General features: G+C 53.2%; 1 protein-coding gene across 2 annotated transcripts in view; it reads left to right on the top strand.

Moving 5' to 3' along the window:
- HTT (huntingtin) overlaps positions 1-12,547 on the top strand; it is a 173,676-nt gene that overhangs the window by 93,583 nt on the left and 67,546 nt on the right. For both annotated transcript variants that reach the window (XM_062212855.1, XM_062212854.1), the window contains 4 exons: positions 330-408; positions 541-702; positions 8,874-8,929; positions 10,511-10,659. In XM_062212855.1, coding sequence (XP_062068839.1) covers positions 330-408; positions 541-702; positions 8,874-8,929; positions 10,511-10,659 — 446 coding nt within the window. The remainder of the gene's footprint in view (positions 1-329; positions 409-540; positions 703-8,873; positions 8,930-10,510; positions 10,660-12,547) is intronic.

Genomic DNA, 12,547 nt, shown 5'->3' with positions numbered 1-12,547 from the left:
GAGGGAGCTGGTGTCTGGAGCAGAGCCAAGACTCAATTCCAGGCCCCCGGATACAGGTTGTTGGGTTCCAAGTGGTATCTTAACCACTACACCAAATACCCACCCCCATGTAAAGAGTCTTTATCCCTAAGAATGTTTCTTGTGGCTCACACTTGATCAGTCTTCTACAGGTAACAAGGCATGGTGCCCAAGAGCATACTGTTGCTACTGAGCGGCCCGGGGGGTTCTTTTTCATTCTGACATGTGCTGACTTGTGCAGGTAAAGTTGGTGAGTTGGAGTAGAGCTGTGTACGGAGATTACGTAAAGATTTTTCTTTCCTGTTTGGCAGGTGGTTTGATGTCCTGCAGAAAGTGTCTACACAATTGAAGACAAACCTCACAAGTGTCACAAAGAACCGTGCAGATAAGGTAAATCAATGTCCCTGCAGGGTGAGCAGGCTGGTGACCAGGAGTGGAAGTCTCACTTGAGACTTTGCAAATTGGCTGCTTGAAGCTGAGAGTTGAAGACTCACTGTGGGCTCTTTCTGCTTTTCTTCCCAGAATGCTATTCATAATCACATCCGTTTATTTGAGCCTCTTGTCATCAAAGCGCTGAAACAGTACACCACGACGACCTCGGTGCAGTTACAGAGGCAGGTTCTGGACTTGCTGGCACAGCTGGTTCAGCTGCGAGTTAATTACTGTCTTCTGGATTCAGACCAGGTTTGTCCCTTCATCTTGTATTCACCACACCTATTCCTAATTCAATGAAAATTACTGTCAAAAGACGCTAGAGAAATGCCACATTTGCCTTCCCCCTCCCCCCGTTTGCTGCCTCTTATCGACTTGATGCTGTTCCTGCTGCAGAGAGCCTGGCGTGCACCAGGCAGCCTCCGCCCAGGCTGAGCTGTGCCCTGGGAGGGTGGGCCTTTAGCACCCTGAACTTTCCCTCCCCGCCAGTCCTGTGAGCTGAGTGCAGATTTGTGCTTTTGGTGATGTGCTTTCAAATGTAGTTGGTCACCTGTGGTTAGCAGCCGCCAGCAATCCAGGCAGTTAGCGCACCTCTCCCCAAGGGCCCGAGACTCCAGGAGGGAGCTGTGTGGCGGCACACAGGAAGTTCCTCCCAGACACCTCACCTTCTGCTGTGGTGGCTGTGGCTGGAGGTTCTGGCTGACCCTGCCATCCCCGGTGCAAAGTCCTTTCAAACAAGAGCCATGCCATTAGTGCACTGCGGACAGAGTTGGCGTTAACTCAGCCAGATTTGCCTGTCGCTGGGCTGTGACCCTGAGCTGCTTTTCTGTGTAGTTAGGGGATTTCCATAGGCAGAAACACTGTCCTCTCCCTGTCCTCCTAGACTCTCATACACTGCAGATGTGGGTCCTCAGGGTAAACACTGTCCTCTCCCTGTCCTAGACTCTCATACACTGCAGAGGTGGGTCCTCAGGGTAAACACTGTCCTCTCCCTGTCCTAGACTCTCATACACTGCAGATGTGGGTCCTCAGGTAAACACTGTCCTCTCCCTGTCCTAGACACTCATACACTGCAGATGTGGGTCCTCAGGTAAACACTGTCCTCTCCCTGTCCTCCTAGACTCTCATACACTGCAGACGTGGGTCCTCAGGTTAAACACTGTCCTCTCCCTGTCCTCCTAGACTCTCATACACTGCAGATGTGGGTCCTCAGGGTAAACACTGTCCTCTCCCTGTCCTAGACTCTCATACACTGCAGAGGTGGGTCCTCAGGGTAAACACTGTCCTCTCCCTGTCCTAGACTCTCATACACTGCAGAGGTGGGTCCTCAGGGTAAACACTGTCCTCTCCCTGTCCTCCTAGACTCTCATACACTGCAGAGGTGGGTCCTCAGGGTAAACACTGTCCTCTCCCTGTCCTCCTAGACTCTCATACACTGCAGATGTGGGCCCTCAGGGTAAACACTGTCCTCTCCCTGTCCTAGACTCTCATACACTGCAGAGGTGGGTCCTCAGGGTAAACACTGTCCTCTCCCTGTCCTCCTAGACTCTCATACACTGCAGATGTGGGCCCTCAGGGTAAACACTGTCCTCTCCCTGTCCTCCTAGACTCTCATACACTGCAGAGGTGGGTCCTCAGGGTAAACACTGTCCTCTCCCTGTCCTCCTAGACTCTCATACACTGCAGATGTGGGCCCTCAGGGTAAACACTGTCCTCTCCCTGTCCTCCTAGACTCTCATACACTGCAGAGGTGGGTCCTCAGGGTAAACACTGTCCTCTCCCTGTCCTCCTAGACTCTCATACACTGCAGATGTGGGCCCTCAGGTAAACACTGTCCTCTCCCTGTCCTAGACTCTCATACACTGCAGATGTGGGTCCTCAGGTAAACACTGTCCTCTCCCTGTCCTCCTAGACTCTCATACACTGCAGGTGTGGGTCCTCAGGGTAAACACTGTCCTCTCCCTGTCCTAGACTCTCATACACTGCAGAGGTGGGTCCTCAGGGTAAACACTGTCCTCTCCCTGTCCTCCTAGACTCTCATACACTGCAGAGGTGGGTCCTCAGGGTAAACACTGTCCTCTCCCTGTCCTAGACTCTCATACACTGCAGATGTGGGTCCTCAGGGTAAACACTGTCCTCTCCCTGTCCTCCTAGACTCTCATACACTGCAGAGGTGGGTCCTCAGGGTAAACACTGTCCTCTCCCTGTCCTCCTAGACTCTCATACACTGCAGATGTGGGCCCTCAGGGTAAACACTGTCCTCTCCCTGTCCTAGACTCTCATACACTGCAGAGGTGGGTCCTCAGGGTAAACACTGTCCTCTCCCTGTCCTCCTAGACTCTCATACACTGCAGATGTGGGCCCTCAGGTAAACACTGTCCTCTCCCTGTCCTAGACTCTCATACACTGCAGATGTGGGTCCTCAGGTAAACACTGTCCTCTCCCTGTCCTCCTAGACTCTCATACACTGCAGACGTGGGTCCTCAGGTTAAACACTGTCCTCTCCCTGTCCTCCTAGACTCTCATACACTGCAGATGTGGGTCCTCAGGGTAAACACTGTCCTCTCCCTGTCCTAGACTCTCATACACTGCAGAGGTGGGTCCTCAGGGTAAACACTGTCCTCTCCCTGTCCTAGACTCTCATACACTGCAGATGTGGGTCCTCAGGGTAAACACTGTCCTCTCCCTGTCCTCCTAGACTCTCATACACTGCAGAGGTGGGTCCTCAGGGTAAACACTGTCCTCTCCCTGTCCTCCTAGACTCTCATACACTGCAGATGTGGGCCCTCAGGGTAAACACTGTCCTCTCCCTGTCCTAGACTCTCATACACTGCAGAGGTGGGTCCTCAGGGTAAACACTGTCCTCTCCCTGTCCTCCTAGACTCTCATACACTGCAGATGTGGGCCCTCAGGGTAAACACTGTCCTCTCCCTGTCCTCCTAGACTCTCATACACTGCAGAGGTGGGTCCTCAGGGTAAACACTGTCCTCTCCCTGTCCTCCTAGACTCTCATACACTGCAGATGTGGGCCCTCAGGGTAAACACTGTCCTCTCCCTGTCCTCCTAGACTCTCATACACTGCAGAGGTGGGTCCTCAGGGTAAACACTGTCCTCTCCCTGTCCTCCTAGACTCTCATACACTGCAGATGTGGGCCCTCAGGTAAACACTGTCCTCTCCCTGTCCTAGACTCTCATACACTGCAGATGTGGGTCCTCAGGTAAACACTGTCCTCTCCCTGTCCTCCTAGACTCTCATACACTGCAGGTGTGGGTCCTCAGGGTAAACACTGTCCTCTCCCTGTCCTCCTAGACTCTCATACACTGCAGATGTGGGTCCTCAGGGTAAACACTGTCCTCTCCCTGTCCTAGACTCTCATACACTGCAGAGGTGGGTCCTCAGGGTAAACACTGTCCTCTCCCTGTCCTCCTAGACTCTCATACACTGCAGATGTGGGTCCTCAGGTAAACACTGTCCTCTCCCTGTCCTAGACACTCATACACTGCAGATGTGGGTCCTCAGGGTAAACACTGTCCTCTCCCTGTCCTCCTAGACTCTCATACACTGCAGATGTGGGTCCTCAGGGTAAACACTGTCCTCTCCCTGTCCTAGACACTCATACACTGCAGATGTGGGTCCTCAGATAAACACTGTCCTCTCCCTGTCCTCCTAGACTCTCATACACTGCAGATGTGGGTCCTCAGGTAAACACTGTCCTCTCCCTGTCCTCCTAGACTCTCATACACTGCAGATGTGGGTCCTCAGGGTAAACACTGTCCTCTCCCTGTCCTCCTAGACTCTCATACACTGCAGATGTGGGTCCTCAGGGTAAACACTGTCCTCTCCCTGTCCTCCTAGACTCTCATACACTGCAGATGTGGGTCCTCAGGGTAAACACTGTCCTCTCCCTGTCCTCCTAGACTCTCATACACTGCAGATGTGGGTCCTCAGGGTAAACACTGTCCTCTCCCTGTCCTAGACTCATACACTGCAGATGTGGGTCCTCAGGGTAAACACTGTCCTCTCCCTGTCCTAGACTCTCATACACTGCAGATGTGGGCCCTCAGGGTAAACACTGTCCTCTCCCTGTCCTAGACTCTCATACACTGCAGATGTGGGTCCTCAGGGTAAACACTGTCCTCTCCCTGTCCTAGACTCTCATACACTGCAGAGGTGGGTCCTCAGGGTAAACACTGTCCTCTCCCTGTCCTCCTAGACTCTCATACACTGCAGAGGTGGGTCCTCAGGGTAAACACTGTCCTCTCCCTGTCCTCCTAGACTCTCATACACTGCAGAGGTGGGTCCTCAGGGTAAACACTGTCCTCTCCCTGTCCTCCTAGACTCTCATACACTGCAGAGGTGGGTCCTCAGGTAAACACTGTCCTCTCCCTGTCCTAGACACTCATACACTGCAGATGTGGGTCCTCAGGGTAAACACTGTCCTCTCCCTGTCCTCCTAGACTCTCATACACTGCAGATGTGGGTCCTCAGGGTAAACACTGTCCTCTCCCTGTCCTAGACACTCATACACTGCAGATGTGGGTCCTCAGGGTAAACACTGTCCTCTCCCTGTCCTAGACTCTCATACACTGCAGATGTGGGTCCTCAGGGTAAACACTGTCCTCTCCCTGTCCTCCTAGACTCTCATACACTGCAGATGTGGGTCCTCAGGGTAAACACTGTCCTCTCCCTGTCCTCCTAGACTCATACACTGCAGATGTGGGTCCTCAGGGTAAACACTGTCCTCTCCCTGTCCTAGACTCTCATACACTGCAGAGGTGGGTCCTCAGGGTAAACACTGTCCTCTCCCTGTCCTCCTAGACTCTCATACACTGCAGATGTGGGCCCTCAGGTAAACACTGTCCTCTCCCTGTCCTAGACTCTCATACACTGCAGATGTGGGTCCTCAGGGTAAACACTGTCCTCTCCCTGTCCTAGACACTCATACACTGCAGATGTGGGTCCTCAGGGTAAACACTGTCCTCTCCCTGTCCTAGACACTCATACACTGCAGATGTGGGTCCTCAGGGTAAACACTGTCCTCTCCCTGTCCTAGACTCTCATACACTGCAGATGTGGGTCCTCAGGGTAAACACTGTCCTCTCCCTGTCCTAGACTCTCATACACTGCAGATGTGGGTCCTCAGGGTAAACACTGTCCTCTCCCTGTCCTAGACTCTCATACACTGCAGAGGTGGGTCCTCAGGGTAAACACTGTCCTCTCCCTGTCCTCCTAGACTCTCATACACTGCAGATGTGGGTCCTCAGGGTAAACACTGTCCTCTCCCTGTCCTAGACTCTCATACACTGCAGAGGTGGGTCCTCAGGGTAAACACTGTCCTCTCCCTGTCCTAGACTCTCATACACTGCAGATGTGGGCCCTCAGGGTAAACACTGTCCTCTCCCTGTCCTAGACTCTCATACACTGCAGATGTGGGTCCTCAGGGTAAACACTGTCCTCTCCCTGTCCTAGACTCTCATACACTGCAGAGGTGGGTCCTCAGGGTAAACACTGTCCTCTCCCTGTCCTCCTAGACTCTCATACACTGCAGATGTGGGTCCTCAGGGTAAACACTGTCCTCTCCCTGTCCTAGACTCTCATACACTGCAGAGGTGGGTCCTCAGGGTAAACACTGTCCTCTCCCTGTCCTAGACTCTCATACACTGCAGATGTGGGCCCTCAGGGTAAACACTGTCCTCTCCCTGTCCTCCTAGACTCTCATACACTGCAGAGGTGGGTCCTCAGGGTAAACACTGTCCTCTCCCTGTCCTCCTAGACTCTCATACACTGCAGATGTGGGCCCTCAGGTAAACACTGTCCTCTCCCTGTCCTAGACTCTCATACACTGCAGATGTGGGTCCTCAGGGTAAACACTGTCCTCTCCCTGTCCTAGACTCTCATACACTGCAGAGGTGGGTCCTCAGGGTAAACACTGTCCTCTCCCTGTCCTAGACTCTCATACACTGCAGAGGTGGGTCCTCAGGTAAACACTGTCCTCTCCCTGTCCTCCTAGACTCTCATACACTGCAGATGTGGGCCCTCAGGGTAAACACTGTCCTCTCCCTGTCCTAGACTCTCATACACTGCAGAGGTGGGTCCTCAGGGTAAACACTGTCCTCTCCCTGTCCTCCTAGACTCTCATACACTGCAGAGGTGGGTCCTCAGGGTAAACACTGTCCTCTCCCTGTCCTAGACTCTCATACACTGCAGAGGTGGGTCCTCAGGGTAAACACTGTCCTCTCCCTGTCCTCCTAGACTCTCATACACTGCAGATGTGGGTCCTCAGGGTAAACACTGTCCTCTCCCTGTCCTAGACTCTCATACACTGCAGAGGTGGGTCCTCAGGGTAAACACTGTCCTCTCCCTGTCCTAGACTCTCATACACTGCAGATGTGGGCCCTCAGGTAAACACTGTCCTCTCCCTGTCCTAGACTCTCATACACTGCAGATGTGGGTCCTCAGGTAAACACTGTCCTCTCCCTGTCCTAGACTCTCATACACTGCAGAGGTGGGTCCTCAGGGTAAACACTGTCCTCTCCCTGTCCTCCTAGACTCTCATACACTGCAGATGTGGGTCCTCAGGGTAAACACTGTCCTCTCCCTGTCCTCCTAGACTCTCATACACTGCAGAGGTGGGTCCTCAGGGTAAACACTGTCCTCTCCCTGTCCTAGACTCTCATACACTGCAGATGTGGGTCCTCAGGGTAAACACTGTCCTCTCCCTGTCCTAGACTCTCATACACTGCAGATGTGGGTCCTCAGGGTAAACACTGTCCTCTCCCTGTCCTAGACTCTCATACACTGCAGACGTGGGTCCTCAGGGTAAACACTGTCCTCTCCCTGTCCTCCTAGACTCTCATACACTGCAGATGTGGGTCCTCATGTGGAAACACTTCTCTCTCTCCCGTCCTAGACACTCATACACCTGCAAATGTTGACAGCAGCCTATTATGGTATGGAGTCTGATGTCCCCAGGCTGCACAGGACATGTGTTCAAGACATCCATCTCTTTGTGGGAGGGGGTGTGATGGGGTTAACTGAAGTGAAACAGGAACACAGAACTCGGCTTGCCTCTGCCTGAGGTTTCTATTTCCTTTTTCCAAAGCCGTGAGAGGAACATCCCTGTAAACGGGCCCTTTCCTTCCGTGGGAGCACGTCGTTGCAGAACTTCCTTCCCTTCTGGGGCAGGGGCCATGTGGGAGCCCTGGTCTGCAGCCGAGGAGAAGTTCCTGTAGGTGGGCACGATGGCGTCAGGGCCACAACCAGTGCACTGCGGTGGTGCTGTGGCGAGGGCCCCTCAAAGGCTGGGTCTGTTCCCCCACACTTCCCGTTTCTCATCGTGGGTGGAAACTGGTGTGTTCATGTGGCCATGGCCCATACGTTGTTTCCGTGGGGCACCTTCTCCCAGAGGACTGGCAGGTAGCCTCGACTGTTCTTTGTAGAGTCATTACACCTAGAGCCTTTTTTCAGAAATGGAATCATTGTTGTTGCTTTTCTGTCACTCTGAGATCTCCTCTGACACGTGAGCGTTAAGAGAGGACAGCCTGGCTCTGTGAATGTGCCCAGCACCCTCGGCCGGCCTCGAGAGCAGAGCTCATGCCCAGGAGCAGGTGGTTGGCCTAGTGGTTGCGACATTGCACATTGCAGTACCTGGATTCAGTTCCTGCCTCTGGCTCCCTAGCTTCCTGAGGATGGCTCAAGTCCTTGAATTTGTGCCACCTGCGCAGGGACCCTGGATGAGTCTCCGGTTCCTGGCTTCCACCCTAGCCCAGCGCTAGCTGTTATGGGAATTTTGGGAGTGAACAGCAGATGGGAAGTTTCACTGTCTCTCACACTGTCTCTCAAACAAAACTTGGCACACCCAGCCACCTGCACTTGGTGGTGCCATCCAGTGCCTTTCCCCTGCTTGTTAGCATGCAGTGCAGCGGTTTTATGATAAGAACAGAAAGCTGTTCTATTCAGTTAGATAATGACCTACTGGGCGCCTGCTGTGGGTCTGCATCGTGCCCAAGGTTCCGTCTGTGCATGCTCTCTGGTAGGCAGAGGTGGCTGTGGCCCAAGGCTGCTCTTGTCCAGCGCTGGACAGAGATGGGCTGATCTGGGCATCTGAAGATTAAGCCAGCGTCAGGCATTCCGTGCTGCTTGGTTGGTCGTTAACTGGAACCATGAGGCCTCAGGGGTATATTTGGGTACTGCCTGATGGATTTTTCCAGTGCGATTTCACCTGAGTATTTAGTAAACTTGTCTTCAAAGCGATTTCTGGAAGTATTCTGCAATTATGCGGTCTGACTTCAGATCAGATGTGAGTTCTTGTGTATAGACCAGTTACGTGCTCAGGGAGTTGTTAGAAATTCACCCAGATGACCCACAGACAAGCCTGGCGCGCGCGTTCCCGTCACTGACGCCGTGCTCTGTTCCCGTGCAGGTGTTCATCGGATTTGTGCTGAAGCAGTTTGAGTACATGGAAGTGGGCCAGTTCAGGTACCTGCGCCTCGCCGCTGCCGCAGACTCTGCTGCTTGTTGTACACTGACATTTTAGATGAGTACACGGACCTTTTCCTTAAAATATTCCCAGGCATTTTTGCTATTTCTTTAAAAAATGGAACTCTGATGATCATGCTGTACATTTTTTCTCTTAAACAACTAGTGAGTCAAATATCTCAGGACTTGTTCAGCGCGAGTTCCGCGTCTGGTAGTCAGACTTGTTGTCCGTCTTCGATTCCTGTTTGGAAGCATTTGGCTATGGTGCTGGGTTGCTAGATGATTGCCATCTCAGAGCGCTCATTGCCAAGTCCTCGTAGAGAGGATTTGCAGTTAAGGCTGCTTTAAGTAATTACGAACTGTATATTAACTGCAGCTTTTCCTTGCTAGAAGATAAGTACTTTTTGCTATGTCTGTTATAGGTTTACAAGTATAATTATTGAAAATTAAGCTTCTCTGGTTTCTGGGGTCCCTGACAAATAGGGAAGCGTAGTGCAGAGGTCATGTGCAGATAGAATCCGGGGGGCAGGAGACCCAGAAATACCTTGACTGTGAGTTGGGGCAAGTCACTCTTTATCCTCTAAGTCTCAATTTCTTCAAGTATGCAGGGGCACAGGAGAACCAGAAGCACTGCCTGTCTTGGCCGAGCAGGGTTGTCAGGGCTGCATGGCGCGAAGCTGTGCGTGGGGTCAGAGACGGGACAGGAGCAGAGCTCTGTGTGGGGTTGGAGACGGGACAGGACAGACAGGAGCTGGGGTGGGGGGGTGCAGACAGGACAGGCAGCAGCTGTGGGGGGGTGCAGACGGGACAGGACAGGCAGCAGCTGTTGGGGGGGTGCAGACGGGACAGGACAGGCAGCAGCTGTGGGGGGGGGTGCAGACGGGACAGGACAGGCAGGAGCTGTGGGGGGGGGGGAGACGGGACAGAACAGGCAGCAGCTGTGGGGGGGGTGCAGACGGGACAGGACAGGCAGCAGCTGTGGGGGGGGGACGGGACAGGACAGGCAGCAGCTGTTGGGGGGGTGCAGACGGGACAGGACAGACAGGAGCTGTGTGTGGGGGTTCAGACGGGACAGGACAGGCAGGAGCTGTGGGGGGGGTGCAGACAGGACAGGACAGACAGGAGCTGGGGGGGGTTCAGACGGGACAGGACAGACAGGAGCTGGGGGGGGTGCAGACGGGACAGGACAGGCAGCAGCTGTGGGGGGGGTACAGACGGGACAGGACAGGCAGGAGCTGTAGGGGGGTGCAGACGGGACAGGACAGGCAGCAGCTGTGTGTGTGCGGTGGGGAGACGGGACAGGACAGGCAGGAGCTGTGGGGAGGGGGCGCAGACGGGACAGGACAGGCAGCAGCTGTGTGTGTGGGGGAGACGGGACAGGACAGGCAGGAGCTGTGGGTGGGGGGGTGCAGATGGGACAGGACAGGCAGGAGCTGTGGTGGGGGGCAGACAGGACAGGACAGGCAGGAGCTCTCCGAGGCCCCAGCTCAGTGTACACTCTCAAGTTATCTATGTTGTTTGTATTGATTATGTTTCATAATTTAAAAAAAGAAATGTCTAAATGGATGTTTTTGTTTCCAGGGAATCAGAGGCAATTATTCCAAACATCTTTTTCTTCCTGGTATTACTGTCTTATGAACGCTATCATTCCAAACAGATCATTGGGATTCCCAAAATCATTCAGCTCTGTGATGGCATCATGGCCAGTGGCAGGAAGGCTGTGACACACGGTAACGGGACACACCTTTCCCTGTGGTCTTCAGTGTTGTGATGTGCTCTATGGTGTTAGTCTCTTTACACCCATGTTCACCTGTGTAGACAGTGCCTGGCTTTGCAGGCTGTGTGTGTGTGTGTGTGCATGCGCCTGCACTGGTAGAGATGTTTTAGAAAAGTGGAGGGCACAATCTTTGTGTTTAGGAGTTCATAATCTACTTAGGGAAAACATCTAAGAAATGGTAAAACGGTCTAATGTAAGTATCCCTGTTTGTCAGTGTAGAACACCAAATTTATTTGAAAGAGAGAGCTCCCATCTGCTGGTTCACTCCCCAAGGCCCCCAGTGGACCCAGGCTGTGCCAGGTGCTGAATCAAAGGGCCAGAACCTCAATCCAGGTCTCCATGGGGGAAGGAAGCCAGTTAACTCGAGCCTTCACCGCTTCCTCACGGGGCCTACACAGTAGGAAGCTGGAGTCAGGAGCTGGACCCCAGCCTATATGATCTGTGGTGCAGACATCCTGATTGGCATCTGAACCATTAAGAAAATGCCTGTTCCAGAAAAGGGTTTTTTGTTGTTTTTTAAAAAGACTTACTTATTTGAAAGAACTACAAAGAGGGAAAGACAGACAGAGATCTTCTACCTACTGGGTCACTCCCCAAATGGCCACAACAGCTGGGCCTGGGCCAGGCAGAAGCCAGGAAACAGGAACTCCGTGCGGGTCTCCTGTGTGAGTGGAAGGGTCCTAGGCAGTCGGGCTACCTTCTGCCTTCTGCGACACATTAGCAGGAAGCTGGTTTGGAAGTGGAGCAGCCCGGTGCTGACCAGCACTCTGAAGTGGGATGCTGGCATTGCAGTCAGAGGCTTAACCTGGGCCAGCACGATGGTGACTCCCAGGCCCCACAAACGCGACGTGAAATCTGACTTGCCGTGAGCCAGCTTCACTTCTTCTCTGGTGCATTGGAGGGCATAGTTTGGACTTTCCCTTTGTCCTGACTATTTTTGAGCTTAAATAAGGACCGTAGAAGATGGTCAGCTGCTCAGGCAGCTCCCTCTAAATGTGGTGTGAGGTGGTGTGGTTTTAAGAATCACTTGTAGGCCGGCGCCGTGGCTTAACAGGCTAATCCTCCGCTTTGCGGCGCCAGCACACCAGGTTCTAGTCCCTGTCGGGGCGCCGGATTCTATCCCGGTTGCCCCTCTTCCAGGCCAGCTCTGCTATGGCCCGGGAAGGCAGTGGAGGATGGCCCAAGTGCTTGGGCCCTGCCCCTGCATGGGAGACCAGGAGAAGCACCTGGCTCCTGGCTTTGGATCAGCGCGATGAGCCGGCCGCAGCAGCCATTGGAGGGTGAACCAACAGCAAAGGAAGACCTTTCTTTCTGTCTCTCTCTCTCACTATCCACTCTGCCTGTCAAAAAAAAAAAAAAAAAAAAAAAGAATCACTTGTAAATCTTTTTTTGAACTTGTTAAATTGATGTTTTTTAAGATTTATTTATTTAAAGGCAGATTTACAGAGAGAGAGAGGGAGAGATCCCCCATCTGCTAGTTCACTCCCCAAGAGGCTGCAATGGCTGGAGCTGGGCCAGTCCCAAGCCAGGAGCTTCCTCCCATTCTCCTATGTGGGTGCAGGGGCCTAACCACTTGGACCATCTTGTGCTGCTTTCCCAGGTCATTAGCAGGGAGCTAGATTGGAATTGGAGCAGCCAGGGCTTGAACTGGCACCCATATGGGATGCCCGGGTCATAGGTAGCAACTTTACCTGTTCTGCCACACCGCCGGCCCATAAATTGATCTTCTGCCTTTTCCCTACTGACTTCTCTCGGCTCCTCTGCAGGAATCTACTGTCTTTTGAACTTCGGTAGGGACATATCCTAAGACCCGTAAAACCCCCAAATGTGAAAATGTCACG

The sequence above is a fragment of the Lepus europaeus genome, chromosome 16 (genome assembly GCF_033115175.1).
Source record: "Lepus europaeus isolate LE1 chromosome 16, mLepTim1.pri, whole genome shotgun sequence".
Taxonomy (NCBI): domain Eukaryota; kingdom Metazoa; phylum Chordata; class Mammalia; order Lagomorpha; family Leporidae; genus Lepus; species Lepus europaeus.
Note: the sequence above shows the minus strand (reverse complement) of the source record. Positions and strands in the feature narration are given on the sequence as shown.